The sequence below is a fragment of the Carassius carassius genome, chromosome 4, assembly GCF_963082965.1.
Source record: "Carassius carassius chromosome 4, fCarCar2.1, whole genome shotgun sequence".
Taxonomy (NCBI): Eukaryota; Metazoa; Chordata; class Actinopteri; order Cypriniformes; family Cyprinidae; genus Carassius; species Carassius carassius.
Window position 1 is genome coordinate 23,978,915 of NC_081758.1, and position 23,447 is coordinate 24,002,361.

Consider the following 23,447-nt stretch of genomic DNA (forward strand, 5'->3'; position numbering starts at 1 on the left):
GCGGTGCGACGCGCCCGTTTTTTTCCAGGCGCGTCCGAACGGCATCGAGTTAAAAACATCTCAACTTTCAGAATGCCGCAAGCGCACCGCGGGTCATGTGACAAGAACTAAACATTCAGCTTCATCCTTTCCCGTAACAACGTTGAAAGCTCAGCCAAGATGAAGGAACTGCTGAACATAGCTGTATATGGATTGCCATATACATGGAATATTATATATGGAAAGCGATTTTTTTTGTGCTGCAAATCCATTTATCCTTTGCTGAAATTACCGCGTCTTCATGGAGAGAGCGCATCATTGTTGCTTAGCCTCAGGAGCGCTTCTGCCCGAGCACTTTGGAAAAAAGGAGAAAGCGGCGCACATAGCCTTTTCCACGCGTTATTAGGCGCGATATGTGAATGGCCCCTTATTCATTCATTAATTATTTTTTAAATAAATTAAATAAATTATTTTATATATATAACATGCACTTTTTCTTGTTCCGTAACTTGCGTTCATATCCACATCTGTCTGTATATAGTTTGCATCATCAGTAAGATGTGAGTTTGTCTTTAAATCGCTGTCACTGTTAGTGCGCTGAGCCACGTGTTTTCTTTTCTTTAACAGATTTCTGAGGGAAACCGCGTGAAACCTTGAGCGTTCGTTCATATTTTACATCTGCTTAACTGTCTATATAGTTTGCATAATCATCAATATAATGTATTCTGAGATCTGAGGTCTTATATCACAGTATTATTTGACTGAGAAGCGTTACTCGTCATTGGGGAATCCTGGAGTGTGACGTGAGGGGATCCCCAGTATTACAGCACAGCGACGCACAAGCCATGACACAAAGTTAGGCAAACTAAACAACCGAAAGCAATATATGTCTTCCTTAGATGTAATGTTAGTTCTGTAATTCAGCGTTGGGTAAAACACCATAATAATCTCCTTTGAATGCTGCTTACTTGGTAACAGAAAAGAGGTTGAAATAAACATACGCACAATCAGCTTTTCCACATGCCCCGATAATCAAAACTTCTACTTAGCGCTTGCTTAATTTCTGCAGATCAGTTTTTGTAACTGTATTACTTAATCCACCTGTTGCTTTGGCCTTATTTAACAGCCGCTTGCACCACCTGCTGGTGAGCGACTGACAGTAGATAGAGATCATGCCTCTGTGCTCTACTGCTATTCCTGCAGCTCCCGGATGTGAAAGGGCGAATTATCTGCCGAATTTTAACCACTGAATTTGTGGAAGCGAATTTGGAAAGTGAAATAAAATGGACCCGAAATTTGCCTGTTGAATATTATACATCGTATTTTTTAACCGATTTAATATTTTGGAAGTGAATTCTGGAACGTGAATATGAATTATTGATTTTTTTATTATGAAAAAGTGTGTGAAATATTTTTAAATATTTTGAAATATTCACAGCTTAAACGAACAACTATATTACATTTCAGGACCTAAAGATGCAAGCCCTGGAAATACAAGGCATTAAAATGCAAGTACTGTTAATTCAATGCATTATTTTTTCAGATAGTGCTATTCGGCATGCTTTTTTGTTTCAAAGACATAAGTCATTATTTTACTTCCATAGTTGCTTTAAACACAACTTTTAAAAGTACGTATAAATTGATTTATCATGTGCCTCAAATCATGATATGCAAAACAAATGTGTGAAAAAAACATTCAGCAAACAGCTGGCTTTAACACATCTAATGACTTCAGAAAGAGTAACAAGAAAGAGATACAGCGGGTCATGTATATGACATTAGAAAAACCCTGGAGATGAGAGTGTGTCACGAGGTAAATAACAGCACTGGAAGAATGTGGATCAAGTCATTGCTTGTCAAAAGATGGTATCTCACTGCACTTCAACACACAAATCAACTGCTGTGTTACACACTGACGTCTACATATAGAATGCCTTTTGAACAATGTAAAACCATGTTCCATTCTCCAAAACCATACCTGAAGCCGCTTTATTATTATTATAACTATATTATAATGCATACAGTTCTCCTAGATCATTGCAAGAGCATGTGGAGTGTTTTAAGGTGATTTCTTTTTAGACGTTTCCCTGTGCCACCCCCTACTGGCCACAATCATACAATACAACCTGTTGAAAACTATCTGATAAGGCAAGCATGCAAACAAACACAAACAGGAAGCACATTGGTACAAAAATCAAACCTGGACTCGCACACACTGAAATAAAAAAATAAAACTTACCTGCGAGAGCTTTAATGCGGGAACGCTCAAAGAGACGTGCAGAACTGTTCTCATTATCCCACTCTGTTTCAGCTGCGATGTCCCAGCGGTTGTTGATGTCGTTGTACTGCTGCTGGATCTCGACGCTGTCAAAATCAGTCGGTGAGATGGTGCTCATGGTCGCAGCTGGAAACTCAACAGCTGTCCTGGAATTCAGAGAAGTAAACAAGTGAGGAGATGACAAACTTTATAAGTCGTGTCAGAAAAATATGACAGAGGAAAGGTGCACAGACACCCACATCACATTTGCAACACCTTTTGCAAGAAAAATGTTGAGCTTTACACTAGTAAAGTGTTTCAAAACTTTATAACATTCAATCAAATATTATTGTTACAATTACTTTATAAACCACACCTTCAAATATTGCTGAAGGTGAGAGCAGATTATAAATAGTACCAGAGGTGTAAATGTTACCTCAGTAACAGACTGTAAGCAGACGAGGTTAGTCTAACCTGGTGCAGCACGGCTTGGGCCCATTAGCTGTCCTGCAATGTGCACACATTTAGTATTCTGAACATTTACCACAATAACATCAGAACGTGGGCCAAAATTAACAAGTGCTAAGAGCCAAATGGAAATAACAAAAAGCTTTGCTGAATTAATTTTTTTTACCAGCTGGTCAATAACTTTATGAGGGATTAACATTATCTATAATTGAAATCAGTTTATAAAACTATATGAATGACATTCTGGCCCTCACTGATGTAAGTGACACATCTGATTAAAAAATGTGTAAGATGTACAAGCTAAAACTACCAAATTTACCATCAGTATATTATATACAATACTTTTTTAAAATCTAACTCTGTGTGACGACACATATGATATACAGGTGCATTTCAATAGATTAGAATGTCGTGGAAAAGTTCATTTATTTCAGTAATTCAACTCAAATTGTGAAACTTAAATTGTGAAAGTAGTAGTAGCAAAAGAAGCCCCTACCAGCTATTGAGTACATGTACAGTAAATGAACATACTTTCAAGAAGGCCAACAATTCACTAAAAATGTTTTTTTTTTGTTTTTTTTATTGGTCTTATGAAGTATTCTAATTTGTTGAGATAGTGAATTAGTGGGTTTTTGTTAAATGTGAGTCCAAATCATCACAATTAAAATAACCAAAGACTTCAACTACTTCAGTCTGTGTGCACTGAATTTATTAAATACACAAGTTTCACAATTTGAGTTGAATTACTGAAATAAATGAACTTTTCCACAGCATAGAATATTTGAGTTATCTCACTTTGAGATTTATTGAGATGCACTTGTATTACAAGCTTTAAACCACCAGAATTAAAATATTACAAATAAAAAAAAACAAGATGTGTCCTGGCACATTGGTCAACATTAAGATTTTACAGATAGACAAAGACTTGCTCACCCGATATATTATGATGTAACTGCTTTTTTATTTTTATTTTAATACTTATTGCTTTTTTTATTGTTATAAATAATGATATAATTAATTATATTAATTAAGCAATGCAAAATACAATTCCATTACATATTTATGATCAGTACATTTTCTTAAATCACCCAATTGCTAGATATTGCAAAAGGTTAATTCAGATCCGGCGTATTTGACTTCTGCCTTTAAGGTCTGCAAAAGTGTTATGGCAGGACAAAATGCTACTACAAGGCAACAAACATTTTGTCAAGGGAAAAAGCAAAAAAAAAAACTATTCTCAGCACAGGAAGAAATAGTTAGGTTAACACATGCAAAGATTAATTAAACTAAGATTAAATCAAACCTAAACAAAATACAGATTAAACCAAATCCCTTATTCCTTCCTTCAGACTGAGCGATCCTTGATGCTAATCCCACCATAAAGAGGAGTTCTTAGAATCCAGAGATTCTGGAAAGAAAAAGAGAATTGCCTGTAGGACAAAGTTTATTCCATAAATATTTCACAGCATAACAAATCTCTAGGGCCAGAAGAGAGAAACAGAGATCAGGTAAAATGTGCATCCCTCACACATTGTTCTTCTTTTTCTCTCCGTTTCACACTGAAAGATATACCTGCGCTCGAGGACACTGAACACGGTCTAAGATGATATGCATATAAAATTGTGAAACACCAATTCCAGCCAGAATATTTATAAAACTGTACCCTTTTGATGAAACACATATGCTGATGAAAAGGAGACCACGAAGCATTTTGACAAAAAAAAACAATACAAAATAAATAAATAAAATCCACCTAAAATGATGCAAAGTGGGAGTAATGTTTATAAAGTAACTTACCACCAAAACATACTGATTACAAAATAGTTCAATTAAATGTAGAAAATAGTTCAATTAAATGTATTGCAACATGCTAAGACCAACTCCAAGAACTAAAGGACAGTATTCTGATCACTTTGTGTGCTACTTAGATGATGCCTTTGTATGTTCACTATGTAGAACATTTCCAAATTTTCATTTCATCTATCTTAGAAGGCAGCTGTCTTTTTTGGTGGCAGACAGGAAGGCAGGTCAATAGGTTTTTAATGAGAACAGAGCCAGTATGTGCATCCTTTCATGGTTAAGTGCCTCGGAGGACATAGAGGTCTGTGTGCATGGCTATAAAGTGATGGGTCAGCTGGCCTAAATCAGGGGAGGCATATGAGCATGTGTTTTTGTTCATGTGGTAGGGAACAGCTTGTGTAGTTCTCACATCAATGTGAGCGAACATGTGTCTACGTGTCCGATATCTCTCTGCAGGGTCCAGCTTTAATCCACTCACCTCATGACAGTTCCATCATTCACAAATGAAGCAGGAAGAGTGGGGGACTGGACTCTAGAGAATACAGAGTGTCATTCAGGGACACGGAAACAAAGAAACCCCAGGTGCTCATGATGGTGAAATTCAGATTTACTGATGATCTTACAAGGGACAAAGATTTTCAGTGTATTATAGTGATTTATAGACCTGGAATTATAGACCTGGTTTCATATATTAATGTCAACGAATGGAATGGAATATAGGGGGGAAAAAAACTTTTAGAAAACAATACTCTTTATATATAAATACTCAAAATTAGCTAAACCAACACAACTGCTATACATTCTGACTTAATTAAATTGTGTTCAATCCAATAAAATTGAAGTTTACTTAATTCATTTGAGTTGGGACTACATAAATATATATACCGTATTTTTCGGACTATAAGCCGCACCTAAGTATAAGTCGCATCAGTCCAAAAATACGTCATGACGAGGAAAAAAACATATATAAGTCGCACTGGACTATAAGGGTGCTTTCACACTTGGTTCACTTGCCTGGTCCGAACCAGAGTTCGGTTGCTCCCCCCTCCCCCTGCCCCCGCTGGACTGCGTTCATATTATAACCGCGGTTCGCTTGCGTCATAAAGCCAGCAGCCGTTTACCCCGTTGCTTGGTAACGACAGCGCAGGAGAAGGCGGCAAATGCATAACATTACTCTGTGTACTTTTATGTATTATGTTTTTGAACTGTTCGTTTTGTTTATAACGCTTCGGTAAATAACGGCACTTGTGTCTGTCTTACGAATGTACTGAAAATGCTCTAAAGGACGTTGAAGGCAAATATAAATGAGATGTACAAGCGCTCTGCTTGCAGCGCGTCAGTCACTCTCATCAGGAAAGTGAGTGAAACGCACACAAACACACATTTTCATCAAATAATTTGACATTAAAAGCGGTTCACTTCCGCGATTTGGTACGATTGCATTCACATAAGCAGCGAACCGTACCAGAATTCACATGAAGCGTACCCCAGACCACCGTTTTTAAGCGGACTCGGGTACTGTTCGCGGGTGCGCATCCGAGTACAGAAGACAGCGTTCACATCATCCAAACGAACCGAACTCTAACATCAATTGAACCCGGATGCGCACCAAAAGTGCTAGTGTGAAAGCACCCTAAGTCGCATTTATTTAGAACCAAGAACCAAGAGAAAACATTACCGTCTACAGCCGCGAGAGGGCGCTCTATGCTGCTCAATGTAGGCTACAGGAGCACTGAGCAGCATCTCTGGCGGCATAGAGCGCCCTCTCGCAGCTGGAGACGGTAATGTTTTCTCTTGGTTCATTTCTCTTGGTTCATGCCAAATTAATTTTGATAAACAAGTCACGCCTGATTATAAGTCGCAGGACCAGCCAAACTATGAAAAAAAGTGCGACTTAAAGTCCGGAAAATACTGTATATTTTTTTTGTTACCATGTTGATTTTTTTGTGGTTACCATTGTGTTTAAGAGTAGAGCTTCGGTAGTGGGTGGCTACAAGTATTAAGCATTACCTGTGTTAATATCACTGCAGTGACAAATAAGTTCCTATTTGTGCTGGTCTATAGTTGCAGAAACATAAATGACAGTTCTCAAAAACAGAGACTTTATAGTTCAGCAGACAAAAATACACAATTAATAGACAGATAAATAAAATGTGTGTTATTGGGTCTGAGAAGACTGAAAACAGGTGTATTTCTGTGATATAGCAGAATTAATGTGTGTGAGTGGTAGTATGTGTGTACGAGGCACACAGCGAGAGATAAACCCGAATTATGGATGGATCTGAACCAAAACAGAGAGAACTCGGTGGGCTGTTTTCAATCCCATTAGTGTGTAGATTAGGAAGTGCTGAAAATAGAGACTGGACATAGAGCAGTTATCCTGGATTACACCCACACACTCCTCTAGAGCCTCTGTAACTGATGCAACATACATACATCTCTTCTGTCAAATATATCAGGCATGGTTTTTAAAATCAGCATTTTGATTTGCTCAGCTCTCAGCAAGTTTCATAACACCAGTGACAGATGCTTTATATCAACGTGGTTCACTGAAATAAGGTTTCATACATTGTTCTGTTTCAGGTTGTTCAGAATGTACAGGTAGTCACACTAAAGAATAAAACCCCGTCAGACAAAAATTGGATGAGGTGTTTCAGTATCTTGATTCAGAAATCATGAGCTAATTTATGCATAACTACCTTACTTTCTTTAGATATAACACATTTCCAGGTATCATATCTCAGCATTTGTCAAAACCTTGCAGAATAAAAACAACACTTCCTCTTCTCTGTTGTCTGTAGCTCATATTCAGTAAAGCATTCGTCCTCATGTAAATGTACATTTAAGCAATAGTTCAGTCAAAAATTAACATTCTTTCTAATCCCATACCATTCTGAACCTGTATAATGTTCATTCTTCTGTGAACCACATAGGTGTTAGGAAGAATGTCCAAGCTGAATTTTCCATGCAATGAAAATTTAAGATGATTTATACTGCCAAAATTAAAAAAGGACAAAAAGCAACATAAGCAAATTACTTTTTGTTGGTCGTTAAAATGATTTAAGCCTGTACCCTATCAAAGATCCTCATGATGAGGTAACCACAGAAACAGTCCCATGTCTCAGGACAGAAATGGCAGGGCAATAAACCATGTGTTTGTACTGTTTAATGAACATATTCTGTGCATGTATATACCCAAAAACACACACACGCACAGAGAAAAACTCCCCTGAGGAGAGGGACTCAGGTGCAGCCATTCCAGACAAAACCGGTCCCTCCTCCCAAATCTCTTTAACCTGCTCTAGTGTTCATCTTAAAAATGCTGCCTGAAAAGTGCTGAGGAGGACTGGTTGGATGGGGCTGGGATGGGGTGGGGGCAGATCAGACACACCCATCCCACTCCAGCCCATGACTGTGACGAAAAAGAATAGAAGGGGATAAGTAGGCTTGTAGTAGTGATAAAAGGAGAGAATGACGAAAAGAAACAAAATCAACAAAAAGACACTAACAATGTCCTAAAAAGCCAATAAACCACCCTAATATAGCATCGTATGCCCTTTACTCATAAATGGCACTATCAGTGAGCTTGATAAAGATTCATTTTAAACAAATCTTTAAATTGACTCAGAATGAACAAGTCATCTCGGGCAGTGATTCGTTCAGTCATGCATGCGCAACATCCTATGGGTTCTGTACTAAATTAATTCACTTCTTTTGAGTCTTCAGGTTTTTTGAGTCGTTCGTTCATCACTTGACAGCCCCATAGCATAACCAATGCAGTTTGAGCCGGAAAGAGAATTGATTAGTTCATCCATCAAGTCTTTACTTAAAGGGGTCATATGATGCGATTTCAATTATTTCTTTCTCTTTGGAGTGTTACAAGCTCTTGGTGCATAAAGAAGATCTGTAAAGTTGCAAAGACTAAAGTCTCAAATCCAAAGAGATATTCTTCATAAAAGTTAAGACTCTTCCACACCCCCCTAAAACGGCTCTTTCTAACACGCCCCCATTTCACTATGTGGGAAGATTTAGAACAACTCCGCCCAGCTGTTCACGCAAAGAAAGAAGGTGTAACTTTTATTCTCGTTGTAGCATTGTTGTTGCTGCTGCTGCCATGTCGTATAGATGCTGTGTGTTCCACTGTGAATGTGAAACTACTTTGTTTGGACTTCCAAAGAAGAAATACATTAATTTTGCACTGTGGATCGCCGGATCAGCTTTCACCGTGGACAAAGCGGAGTTCAGCCTAGGGTCATCACACGTGGTTGCCGCTAGGGGTGTGCACGGATAGTCGAACATTCGAATATTCGTTCTGCTCTAATTATTCGATAAATAAAAATGATATTCGATTTTTGCAAAAATAAAATAAAAAAAAGGTTCACAATAAAACCTAATTTGGTCACTTTCTGTGATTCTCCAAGGCATATTTGAAGATGTATGCAAGCAAAAAAATAATTAATGCATGAATAAGTGGCCGTTCACATATCGCACCTAAAAACGCGTGGAAAACGCTTGGCGCGTCGCTTTCTCCTTCTTTCCAAAGCGATCGGGCAGAAGCGCTCCTGAGGCGTCTACCATTGATAAGCAACAATGACGCGCTCTCTCCATGAAGATGCGGAAATTTCAGCAAAGGATAAATGGATTTTCAGCACTAAAAATCGCTTTCAGTAGCTCTGCTACTAAATTTATTTAAAAATGGCAATCCATATACAGCTATGATCAGCTGTTCCTTCATCTTGGCTGAGCTTTCAACGTTGTTACGGGAAAGGATGAAGCTGAATGTTTAGTTCTTGTCACATGACCTGCGGTGCGCTTGCGGCATTCTGAAAAGTTGAGATGTGTTTAACTCGATGCGGTGCGGACGCGCCTGGAAAAAAAGGGCGCTTCACTTCCATTATGAGCGCGCATACCGCGCGCCTACATTGGAAATAACGAAATCGAGCGCGCAAAAGACGTGATATGTGAAAGCCCCTGAGAACTGCGGTCTTCTACAGTACTTCAAATATGCCGTGGAGAATCACAGAAAGTGACCGAATTCAAGAACATTGTTGCGGCATCTCTCAAGCGACGAATAAACACAGCTAACTTGGAGAATGCAGTGAAAACTCCTCTTCTCGCGTCTGCCCTAGACCCTAGGCACAAACATCTCAGGTTTCTCGATGAAAACATGAGAGAAGTAAGAAAAAAAAAACTTTTTTGAACATTATCAGAACATTTTCCTTGATGCGAGTGGTGCGTCACCAACGATGAAGAGGATGCAATGCCCACTCATCAGAAAAGGCTGATCCAGTTCTTCAGCGATGATTACAGAGAGTCCAGCCGAGACGAGTGGGAACAGTTCTTACTGGAGCCATGTATTCCACCAGATGAGGATCCCATTCAGTGATGAAACGAAAACACGAAGCGCTTCACAAAACTTATTCGCTTAGCACACCGTTATTTGTGAGTCCCACCAACGTCTGTGTCGTCAGAGCGCGTTTTCTCCGCGGTCTGCCTTATTGTTAACAGACTAAGGAGCCGACTTTACCCCGATCATGTTTACATGCCCGTGTTTCTTAACAAGAACATGTAAAACAAGAGAAAAAAAAGAGCAAAAAAGATTTGCTGACAGTTTAAAAGTTTCAAAGTTAAGTGTAGGCTGCGTTTTACAATAGCCTAATTGCTGCAGGCTGCTTTACGTTTTTTCTTTGTTCACTTTTTTTTTCTTTGTTCACTTTGGTTTTTTTTTGCTTTTAATCTATACTTTTGTTTGTTTGCACGCATTGTTAAAGGTTTTCTACAAAAAACGATGTGTAATGTTCAAGCTTATTGTGTGTAAGCTTGTTCAAAATGACGGAAACAATAAATGTTGCTGAAAAATAACGTCTGTCTCATTAAACTGAATTTAAATAAATGAATATTCGTTTTTTGTGAGCTCAAATATTTGAATATGATATTTGCGGAAAACGCCCATCCCTAGTTGCCGCAAGCCCAACAGACGCTCCTTCGTAGAATCCGCTGGCCACGAAATCATGTTTATATCATGTTTATAATGGGTTTTATGTCTCTTCACTCCGGTGGGACATGGCATCACAATATGTTAAGGGGCATAACATTTCAGTCACACGCTGGAGGTATTCGGCCAATCACAGCACACCTCGCTTAGTAACATGTAACATTTTAATTAAATTTTGCTAAAATTAACAAAATGAACAATATTGACTCGAAAAAAGATTTGTTCATTTTGCTGAATGAGACAAAGGACCAAGTCAGTAAAATGATCCGAAATTCCCATCACTAGTGTGTGCTAGTGTTGGGCGATATGGTCATTTTTCAAATCGTCATATCGTTAGCCCCGTGAGATCGACGATACACGATATTATCGTGCATGGGTGGAGCAAAAGAGAGCCTCTTTGTTCTTGTCATATCATAAATATTTGGTGTCTTAAACTGCACATGTGCGAGAGAGAGAGCCTATGGAATCACCAATAATCGAAAAAAATATAATTTTAAACAGTGATAAACTAACGTTAAATATAAAAATACTGTATTTAAAACAGCTAGTTCATATCGCGCGTCCTGTGACAAATCTGCCACATCTGCCCCGGGAAGTTATCAGTCTAAATGTTCTGCAAAATCAGTCAACGGTCAAAATCAATAGTAGATTTAATTTAAAGTCCAACAGTTTAACACTAATATTGGACATAAACGAACACGTTAAATATAAAGTATTTAAAACCGGTAAATTCATATATTTGGAGTAAAGTTGAATTGAACTGATGCATCAGTCATACAGGGCTCAGGACCGCGTGCCTCATGACGAGACAGACGCAGCACCACAGAAACAAAAATGAGACTCATTCTAACATAATGTACCATTAAACTCAGTTAGTGAGGGCTCGTTTAAGATATTGCACATATATAGGCCGTTCAGATTACTTGTTAAAGTGCATTACTTGTTAAATTCCTTATACCTGCAGACGATGTACGTCTGTTTGTGGATGAAGACTTCGTAACAGCCAAAACTATGTATTTTGCATGCATCACATTATAGTGCGGTGTGCATGAAAATAATAAGGCGGCAGAGAGAACTTATCATCCATAGTGGTTCTCACGTAGTCCTTCTACGTCATCACCACATAGTGTGCGTTAGGGCTAAAAAATATAAAAAAATATTTTTTCTCTATATATTTTTCTAATTCTCGATATACGACATATATCTACATATCTTTAGAGGAAAAATAACCCCCCAAAAACTACTGCAAAAACAAATATGCCAAATATTATGTTTAGGGCCCTATGAAACGTTTTATTTTTTTCTTCACCATATGTTTTATTATTACCTAATTCTGTGTTTTAGCATGTGTAATTATTTAAATGCATAAAAACAACACGTAGTTAAAAAAAATCTTAAAATAGCCTTATGTTGTCACAGTGTCTGGGTTGTGTTCCCTGGGTTTCCACTAGGTGTCCTCCTTTCCCACGTTGTCTGGCACTTTAATTACTGTCTGTTCCCTTATTTGGTCACCTTCCTCCTTGTTTGAGTTAATTGATTATTCCCCACCTGTCTCCAGTTCCCTCATTCACCTTCTGTGTATTTATACCCGGTCTGTCTGTGTATGTGTCACGGAGTCCTTGTTGAATGTTTAATTCATGTCCGTCAGCTCTTGTCCTTGCCTTGTGTTCGTGTCTTGTTTATGTTTGGATGGATGTTTTGGTCTCGACCCCTGCCTGGACTGTTTACTCTATTTGGATTACCCTTTAATAAAAGACTTACCTGCAATTGGTTCCGTGGTTCTTTGTAACACCGATCGTGACATATGTGAAATGTTTTTTTCCCTTCAGAAATTCTGTATATTTAAATTTTTCTGGTTATCAAATGAAGGCATAAAACATTCATTTAATTTATCTTTTAATTATTTAAAATTAAGCAAACTTTATTTTTTGGTAAACAAAGGGGATTTACTATTAAAAATAAAACATGGAAGAAGTGTTGTATGATTATTCCTTAGAAAATTATGTTCGTTTCATTTTAATAGTAGTAGTAGTGGTCTATGTATATTCTGCTGAACAATAGTAATAGATTTCTGGCAAATACTTTTATTTTGACGGGTTTACCTTTACAGTTCTGTGTATGTGATACTACAGTCTATGATGTGATATAACACTAGTTTTACTCAAATCAAACGGTCAAATGCTCATGAAGTGACTCTCAGTGCAGTTCTGGAGATGTTGTTCATGTGTTCACGTCTTTATTACGCTGAAAGCAGCGCGAGCGTCATGCGCGCTTCCGTGTGTTTAATGAATGAAGACGCGCTTCTGCGCCATTCATTAACACAGAACATGCAGGATTCATATTTAAATAGACTTTTCCGGGTTAATATTTGCAGATATTAGTCCATATCGCTATTTGATGTGCATGACATAGTTTTGATTAATTCATTAAAAATTTGACAAATTCCATGACATTCCGCGTTAAACTTTAAATTCAGTTTTTATGACTGGATTCCGCGATTCCGTCCGCTTTCTCTGCGTCGGCCCTACAGTAGACATCTGCCTGCTGTTCGCCCTATGCCTTAAAACTGAAGTAGCTCCATATAATGGAGCCAATTGTCCAAAAGCAAAAAGCAATGGGGACAAAAGCAATGAGGCAGGAGCTGAGCGAGCGGGGGCGAGCACAGCACAGAGAAGGCAAACAAACAAAGTGGCGGAATCAGAATTAAATATAAACAATATATCGATATATATGATATGTCAAAATTCATATCGTGTTTAAAAAATATCTCAATATATTTTAAATATCGAGATATCGCCCACCCCTAGTGTGCGTTATAAGTTAAATGATCAGTCTTTAAGAGAAGGACTACGTGAGAATCAGTATGGATGATAAGTTCGCTCTGCTGCCTTGTTATTATTTTGTCTTTATTTGTAAGGCCAATAAAGAGTTAATCTCTCATGAATGAGAAGATCGCGTTGCCGTGTACCAGCCATTAAATGTGTGGGACACCAACTCCTCATTTTCTGTCTCTTTCATTTCATGGATTTAACGAGTTATCCGAGTCAAAGCATTACAACTTCTTCAGTGACAGGCTCTAATCCTCTTATGGGCACGTGCGTGGTGTGTGTGTGTGTCAGGGATGGAAATTGGCACCCGCCACCAACCAAATGCGGGTGATTTTGTGTTGTGGCGGGTAAACTCGCTTCACCTACCGGCCATCGTGGCGGGTAAATAAAAATAGCATAATATCATCCGAAGCAGCTCCGTGGAGAAAGGCGGTGTAAACTGGGCTAGAAACAGCGGTGTTGTTCCCAGTACAGTGTTTGCAGCTGAAGTTAGTGCCGCTGGCGGAGTGATATATTTGTTGGTTATTTCCAGTACATTTTATAGCACGCGCTCATGTTATACAAGATCGCTTGAAGAGTTGAATTTGTTATCGCGCACAAGTTTCCGCATACTGTCACATCTCTGTCAGACCCCGGTAAGTTCATTTTCCTCCAGCATTCTACAACATTTTAGATTATATGGACAGTTTGTGTTTATCTTATTGTTTTTAATGGCATAATAAGCAAACTAACAAACAGTATTATTGGTCGCGTGTCTAATAACTGCTGTCCGGGGGATGCATTTTATTTCCAGTCTTCAAGTACTTTTTCAGAAGTTAGCTCTGTGGCTAGTAAGTCAACCATCTAGCTTGCGAATAAATCACTCTCATATGCGACTAATCTTCCTTCTGGCTACTAAATTATGTCTAATATTAGCCAATGGCTAATAAATTCTCAGATTTTACTCATCTGTGTGGTAGATGTAGGCTAAGTTTAGCACAGATATTTTCACTCGCTTTTTTTTTTTTTCATTTTTCTGACGCTCCGTCAGACGATCTGTGCCTTTATTTCCTCAATGGATCCGCAACGCACCTGTGTTTAATGTACCGTGAACTCTAGTGTTAAGGCATACAAATCACCGTAGCCTTCTCTCACACTCACATAGAGAAAGAGCGAGAGAGAGAGGGGATTGACGTGCTAAATATAAACAATATTATTTGTTGTATTTTCCTGTCAAAATAACGGCGTTTCCTATGGAAGACCTCAGCTTTTAAGAACAGCCGGGTTTTCCGGTAATGAGTGGAGTTAATGTGCAAACGGCAATCTCATTGGCTGGCGCTCACCTATTATCGTCCCTGTTTTGATTTCAGCAAATCAGTTTGAGCGAACACACAAAACCTGATAAATATTATTCATATTCATATTATTCATATCAATTTTTTTTTTTTTTTTTACAGAAACACTGAATGACAGCTCTGGCGTGACGAGACGCGTAAAAAAATTATGTATTAAAAACGCTGTGCGTTTGTTTGTCGATTGTGTAAAAGTTTGCAAGCCGAGATTTATTTCAGTGATACAGTGTTGAACAGGGGAATTTTCCCCATGTGTTCCCTCAACCACAAAAAAAAAAATACACTTACACATACAAATACTGGTGAATCCTTACCTTTGGAATTAAATGCAACATTATTAAAGCATACGAAAACAGTGCAGTGTATCATCCGGTTGGGCTACGGAGTTGAGAGAATGAGCTACTTCAGCAGGAGTCGGCTGTTTCAAAACCTAGTAAGTTGCCTAGATAGGCAGCATTTTTGAGCATCACATGCAGTTACACATTGAATCCACCAGCCACAGTGGCCGGTGACAAAAAAGTTAATTTCCATCCCTGGTGTGTGTGTGTGTGTGTGTGTGTGTGTGTGTGTGTGTGTGTGTGTGTGTGTGTGTGTGTGTGTGAAATGCGGTGCTGAAGTGAAATAGCTGGGCAGTTTAATATCCGAATTATAAGCCGCCTAATGAAAATTAAAATTATAATAGTTATTACTATAATCTAATATATTACTAGGAGACTGAGCCTAATTATTTATTTGAACACGAGAAAAATACAATAAGAATAATTTGAGTAAGAAAAATAAGAATAATAATAAAAATAAAAAAAGATTTAACTTTGTATGCCAATACAAAATCCTTGCTAGATTGCTAGAAATGCAGCATTTACAATGAATTACAATGCAAATAAGTTCTGATGGCCACTTATACAGATGGTAATAACACAAATGCGACATAGAAAGTAAATAATCCACTCTCTGTATTCATATAGATGCGTTCACTTTGATAGTAATACGTCTATTATCACCTTTTTCAATTCCATTACATAACCACTAACCAGGGGTGTTGTTAGGGTTTATTTTCATCCCATTCATCCATTTCTGCCTTTATTCAGGTAAAATTGCTGCCCACTTAAATAACATTCAAATTAGAATAGACTACTCCTGAATTTGAGATTCATTCGTTGAGTCAGAAGTTAATCAGTAGTGAATCAGATGTTCGTTGTTGTGTGCAGAGAGGGCGACGCAACAGAAAGCTTCTGAATAGAGGCGCAGGAAACTGTTGCTCATGTCTAAAGATATAATTAACGCCTACTGAAATCTAATAAAGTTTTCTTGTCTATTGCCAATGGCTACTTTTTTGTTGCAACTGTGGCCTGTGGAGATGCAATGATTTATTGTGTTATATCATAACAACTTGCAATGATGCTTTACCACAGTATTCTAAATACATTTTATACATATTTTTTCTTTTAAAATCATGTTCACACAAAATTGGACCTCACAGCACTGACATAAACACATTTTATTTTTCAGTGGACAATCATTTCTTCATTGCCTTACTCTCATTACTCTGACTTTCCTTTCTCTGTGTCTCAGCTGGCTGATCTGTTTTTGGCTGCACCCTTTTAACAAAACAGATCGAATAAGAGACCATATGCCTCCGGGGCATTATGCATGTGTGTTCTTCTGTTGTACTCCTTTTCATGGTCTTTTATATTAGAATCCCACTGCCACAGAAAATGGCATCTATTTTATCCCTGTTTAAGTCATCTATCTCTCATCTCATAATTGATTAGAGTACTGCTAGAGTACATGATTCTTACACTGACTGAATGTATGGTAGTAGGAGATAATAAAAAAAAAAATTGTTTCACTCCTACTCACATGCACACCATCATTCCTTTCATCCAACCACCCACACTCGAGCACACCACCATCACATGCATACACACAATTTGAAAAATCAGTTTCCACCATAAGGTGAAAGAATCATTTTGAGTTTGACAAAAACACAATTTAAGTACATGTTATGCAGATGCGGTTATGTAATTTTGGTTTTAGTTTGTCAGTACTCTAATGTGTGATCTGAGTTGATCAATGAAACTGTTCGGTTAACACCCATTTCGACGATCAACAAAACAATACATAAAACCTAGCATTCCAGAATGACTACAAAATATCTCATGTTGTGGACAATATATTTTCCTTTCCAAGTCAACAACAAATAAATATAGAATGTTCTAGGCAAACCCTCAAGTAGGGCCCTATGATTGCCGTGATCCGGAATACATGGACGGAATCATGGAATCTTGTCATAAAAGTGGTCATAAAAGCGGAATTCACAGTTTAACGTGGAACGTCAAGGAAATTGTCAAATTTTAAATGAATTAATAAAAAGTAGGTCATTACACTTAAATCAAATCCCAATATAGACTAGTATCTGTAAATATTAAACCGCAAAAGTAGATTTAAATATGAACCCTGCATGTTCTGCCTGTCTCTGTTAATGAATGGTGCAGACATGCGGTTTCATTTACTACAAACTCACTGAAACACGTCTGACGCTCGCAGTGATTTCAGCATCTGCCATCTCACTAAACGAGGACAGAAACACAGGAACAACATCTCCAAAACTGCTCTGAGAGTCACTTCATGAGCATTTTACTGTTTGAACTAGCATCATATATCACATACACAGAACTTTAAAGGTTTTCACAGCAACCCGTCAAAATAAAAGTTTGGAGTCTTTTTCAGTAGAATGCACATAGCCACTACTACTTCTACTCAAATGACACAATTTTTTTTAAATGATTAAAATCACACAACAATTCTTCTTCAGATTTTAATTTTAATAGTAAATCCCCTTTTGTTTGCCAAAAAATAAAGTTTGCTTAATTTTCAATAATTAAAAGATAAATTAAATTAATGTTTTATACCTTCAATTGATACTTTAAGAAAAAATAATAAATGAGGTTGTTTTATGCATTCAAATAATTAGACATGCTAAAACAGAGTTTAGTAAAAATATGACCCTAAACATGTAATTTCTGTTAAACTTTTAATAAATTGATGTGAAAATGTCAAATGTTAAGTTTCTTGATTTTTATTAATTATAGTTGCTTTTTGATTAATACAATTTAATTTAACTATTAAAAAGGAGTCGAGAAATGGAAAAAAATAAAACAAATTTCATAGGGCCCTACTCAAGGTCGTTGATTTCTGTCAAAAAGCTTAGGCCTACATCAAATGATCACAGGCAGTAGAAATCATAGCACATAATTTTAATATGTTCTATTTATTTGTTATTTGATATATTTAGTTTGAGTAACATTTTTGAGAGACTGGTGTGCATATTTTGTTGAACAAAATGTTTAAACATTTAAATGATTTCAAATGTTAATATTAGTGCTGTCAATTCAGCATGTACATTCATAGTACAATTATATAATAATGATCACAACCTCTATGCATATTCCTTAATATTTCTAAATACTGAGCAATTAATGTTAATATGAAATTCTACATGGCACTCATGATGGAATATACAGAAAGGAAAAAAAAATCAGATGTTTATAATCAGTGTAACAGAGTGTTTAGTTCCTGAATGAATACAACTCTTTGAACTAATTGGTTGAGTGAGTGTGATTTATAAAGACCCAATAGAAAGCTACTTGATTCTTATTCCAGTTTAGAACGAACTGGTTGAATAGATAACTCATTCATTTACACAATAACTTGCTGCCACCTTCTGACGATAATACTTTCATACTCCAAGTTTAATTTTGTAATTAATTTTATATTTCTCCATACAAAATGTTATGTTTAAAACATGAATAACTTTACATTATGTAATTGTAATTGGTGTGTAAATGCATTTACTGCCTTCTAGGCAGCATTACATCGTAAATAATACATCGAAAGGTTCTTTGCCACCAATGCAAAGATGGCTTTGGTTGATATGGATTTTTTTTGTCATATTATTCTAATTAAAGTAACAAAATGTAAGAATTTAACATTAAAGATGACATACATTTTAAATATGAATAGGGGGGGAAAATCCTATATAAAAATAAAAAATACCCCTGAAAATCAATTGCCTCTTATAACAATAAATATTTCAATACTATAATAATTTTATAAAATAAAATAAAAAACTATCTCTGGCTTTGTTGTTCAAAGTGCTGTTTCAGGGTTATGATATATTCTTGTAACTGTGAGAGCACTATATTATGTGATATTGCATGATGGATATTTAACATTACCCATAAAATGAAACAATGAAAATAATTAAAAATAGAATAATAATAGATGTGACCTTAAACAACACTGATACAAAATAAGATCATATCTTTAACCATATAATTGTATCATTTCAAGCTATGACTGCTGCGTATTTACATTTAAATTGATAATGGTCTGCGCTCCACTACAGTGCAAAATGCTTTGGTGTCCAGTGCATTGCATGGCTTTGCAACAGAATTTGATATGTCAGCAATGTGCAGATGTAAGCTAGGTTGTAGTTTTGGGTGCAGATCAAGGTTATTATAGTTTTGCATTTTCCATTAGTTTTTATTTTTATTTTGTTTTGACTTTGTTTTCAAATTCAGTTTAGTTTTATTTAGTTTTTAAAGTGGATTTGCTAGTTTAGTTTTTATTAGTTTAAGTGTTAGTTTTAGTCTTTTTTTGTAATTTGGGTTATTTGTCAGGAGCAAGATTCAAAAAGGTCAGATAAAGTATTGTGTAATAATAACTCAACAAAAACATCATACAATTTTAGAAAATATTCATTCAAAAATAAAAACCAGTACATAAAATGTACACATTGGCACAAATATGTAAACCGTGTGAACACCCCGCAGTAAGTGGAAAATGTGTAAGTGAAGTGTGTCAGTAAAAACCTAAAGAGCCAACAGACTACAGAAGACATACATGAACCGCATGTGTTCAACCCATTTTTGAGCCACAACAAGACATTTCTGTCAGATTGTCAGGGAGCTCAGTCTGAGAAAAGAACATGACAAATAACAAATAATAATAATTAAAAAAAAACTTTAAAATACAGATTTTCAATTTTGTTTAGTTTGTGTGTGTGCCGTGGGTGTGTGCATGAGTGAGTGTGCATGGGTGAGAAAGAGAGAGATGGCTTTACTTCAGTCAAGCAATAATTTTCTATACAGAATTCACAAATACCACAGCTTAGGTGTGGGCAATATGGAAAAAATATCATATCACGGTTTCTTTTAGAAATATCACGATTCACAATTCACAAATTCAATGTGGACCAGCAACTATTTGGTTACCCACATTCTTTAAAATATCTTACTTTGTGTTCAGCATGAGAAAGAAATTAATACAGGTACGGGACAATGTGACAAGGAGTAAATAATGTCAAAAATGAAATTTTAGGGTGATCTATCCCTTTAACCCTTTGACCCGTACGATCACACTGGTGTGATCAGTCTTGGCTGGTCCCTGAATATTCAAATTTTCTGAGATACTGAATTTGGTTATAATCATCAAAATTAAAAGAAATAAACATTTGAAATATACCAGTCTGTGTGTAATGAATGAATATATTATATAAGTTTCACTTTTTGAATGGAATTAGTGAATCAACTTTTTGATGAACTATCTTGACTAGGTTTTGTGGCAGGTAGGGTTGGGAATCGTTAGAAATGTTCTGCTTCTGATTCCAGTTCTATTAAAATCAATAAAGAACTACCGTATTTTCCGGACTATAAGTCGCACTTTTTTTCATAGTTTGGCTGGTCCTGCGACTTACAGTCAGGTGTGACTTATCAAAATTAATTTGACATGAACCAAAAGAAATGAACTAAGAGAAATGAACCAATAGAAACATTACCATCTACAGCCGCGAGAGGGCGCTCTATGCTGCTCAGTGCTCCTGTAGCCTACACTGAAAACATAGAGCGCCCTCTCGCGGCTGTAGATTGTAATGTTTTCTCTTGGTTCTCGGTTCTAAATAAATGCTTATAGTCCAGAGCGACTTATATATGTTTTTTTCCTCATCATGACGTATTCTTGGACTGATGCGACTTATACTCAGGTGCAACTTATAGTCCGAAAAATACGGTATTAAAAAATGGTGGTAAGGAAAAATTGCACAATACTCAACTACTCAATGCTCAACTGTTTATTACTTACTGATAGCTTAAAGGGTTACAGGGCTCCAAACTGCGACTAAAACGGTCGCATTTGCGACCATAAATATTAAAATGCGAGTGAAGTTTTTGCTGAGGTCGCCACTGGCGTCTAGGGCTATGTATTTACATGCTATCTCTTAAAAAATTGCATGTAATGCCTTTTTTCCTGATTGTTTTGCGTTCACATCTTTTGTTATGTTCGCGCATTGAGAGAATGTGCATCGAAGTTTTAGTGGGAAAAAGAGTTTTAAACAGTCCTCATCTGCCGCGCAGCAGCGCTGACACACACTTGATAAACGCGCGAGAGAGAGAAATGATGGAGACTTGGAGTAAGTGCAGAAAAACAGCGTCTATTTCGTTCATAACTTGAACAAACTACAACAGGTAAAGCTGTCATCTGTGTGGATATTGGCAATTAGAGCCCGACCGATATATCGGCCGGCCGATATTATCGGCCGATATAAGCTAATTGCATTTAAATCGGCATCGGCATTTATAACGGCCGATGAAACATGAGAAACAGAGTCTCATGCTTCACTCATGTTATGAGTTTTGCATAGTGTGCCCACCAGAGGGAGCTCTGCAGCTCCAGAGTTAACAACAGCGCCAGAAGTCCACTACAGAAGAAAGCGATCAACTGTTTTGACGGTGAGTCTGTCGTTCGTCATGTGAAATGATTGTAGATTTAGTTCATACCCTGTATATAAAAACTGTGTGGTAGTTCTAGCTAACGGTCCTATCATTATCACTTCTAAATATTCTGTAACATCACTTACAGCCGCTAATGCATTGCTATATTAGATTAGCCACAAAGCTAATACCATGTTTATCAGTGGAAGAGCGCGAACGTTAATAGGAGGTCAAACTATAACGTTAGCGTTTAACTTATTCTTATTCTATTGCGGTGTGTTTCCCACATAATGACGGCGTAATTGGGCCTTAATTGGGCGTAATTGGATGTTTTTATTCAGACTGCACAAAGAGAAGAGGAGAAGATATACGGGTCTGTTGTGAATGTGTCTGTGAGAGCAAATATAGTGTAGTTACAGTAACTACAGTAGGTGCGTCAGAAATGATTAAACCAGAGGGGACATGTAAATAAATGTGAGCTGAACAAGTGTTAAATATAAGTAGGTAATACCTATTGCTTGACAAATAAAAAAATATATATTTCTCATTTTTGCCTATGTAGGAGATCCAAGTTTATTATTATTATAATTCTAATGATGACATGAGTAATGATACATGGTGATATTATTAATACACATGCTTATTCTTTCTCCGTCTATCTTTCTGCCTACAGATGGCTGAAAAAGGTGAATGCTGTAGCAGCAAAGTGTGGGACTACTTCTGCAAATACTTTAACTTTAGTATTATAATTTATTTACAGTAAACACACAGACTGTTAAAACCAGCTTCAACTGGAAGAAAGTAAAAGTGTTAAATGTTTAAAACCAGACTGTTTTTTGATCATAAAAAAATATATACTTTTGATGTGCAATTGTTTAGTCATTGAGACTGTAATCTAAGGCTTTTTTTTTAACATAGTCCATTCTGGAAAATGGTTTATACAGCCCACATACATAGAACAGGCAGATATTTTGCTATTGAATGTTGTGTAAATGCAGTTTATAGGAAATGGGTCTAATATCCAGATTATTTTTAAAATCAAAATATCGGCTTATAAATCGGCTCTTTTCGAGTTAATATCGGCATCGGCCCCGAAAAATCCATATCGGTCGGGCTCTATTGGCAATATCGTTAACAGTTCTCGTTTATAATCATAAGGCTTCTTCTTAACAAGATCTTAGTCCATGGTGTGTTCTGTTAATGCATGAACTTCATTATTTGAAGTGCACTTGCCGTCCAGTAATTGCAAAAAGCTTTGTGCTTTGTTACTTTTTAATTTACAAAGTATCAGCTTTAAAATTATTCCAAATTCATAACAAAATTCAAACAATAAATACAGTTTTGGTGTTCCTTAAGGGGCCGTTCACATATCGCGCCTAAAAACGCGTGGAAAACGCTAGGCGCGCCACTTTCTGATTTTTTTCCAAAAGCCTTCGGGCTCTTGCGCTCCTGAGGCGTCTGCCGTTGCTAAGCAACCATGACCTGCTCTCTCCATGAAGACGCGTAAATTTCAGCAAAGGATAAATCGATTTGCAGCATTAAAAATCGCTTGCAGTAGCTCTGTTACTAAATTTATTTAAAAATGGCTATCCATATACAGCTATGATCAGCTGTTCCTTCATCTTGGCTGAGCTTTCAACGTTGGTACTGGAAAGGATGAAGCTGATTGGTTGGTTCTTGTCACATGACCTGCGGTGCGCTTGCGGGATTCTGAAAAGTTGAGATGTTTTTAACTCGATGCGGTGCGGACGCGCCTGGAAAAAAAACGAGCGCGTCGCTTCCATTATGAGCACGCACGCATACCGCGTGCCTACATTTGAAATAACGAACTTGAGCGCGCAAAAGACGCGACATGTGAACGGCCCCTAATGCGGCAGGCGCGATCATGAGTAGTGCCTCAGTTCAAGCAGCACGTGAACCTATCATACCTTGCTTTTTACTACTAGAGTACATAATGAACATGAATTAACATCAAAAGGTAGGCTATTTTGTAAGAGATTCTACAGTACAACACTTTCA

At 37.0% G+C, this 23,447-nt stretch overlaps 1 protein-coding gene across 3 annotated transcripts in view; it reads right to left on the bottom strand.

Moving 5' to 3' along the window:
• The window catches only part of LOC132139547 (spectrin beta chain, non-erythrocytic 1-like), a 104,664-nt gene that overhangs the window by 68,289 nt on the left and 12,928 nt on the right, over window positions 1-23,447 (bottom strand). For all 3 annotated transcript variants that reach the window (XM_059547980.1, XM_059547982.1, XM_059547984.1), the window contains exon 2: window positions 2,219-2,403. In XM_059547980.1, coding sequence (XP_059403963.1) covers window positions 2,219-2,375 — 157 coding nt within the window. In that variant the 5' untranslated portion in view covers window positions 2,376-2,403. The remainder of the gene's footprint in view (window positions 1-2,218; window positions 2,404-23,447) is intronic.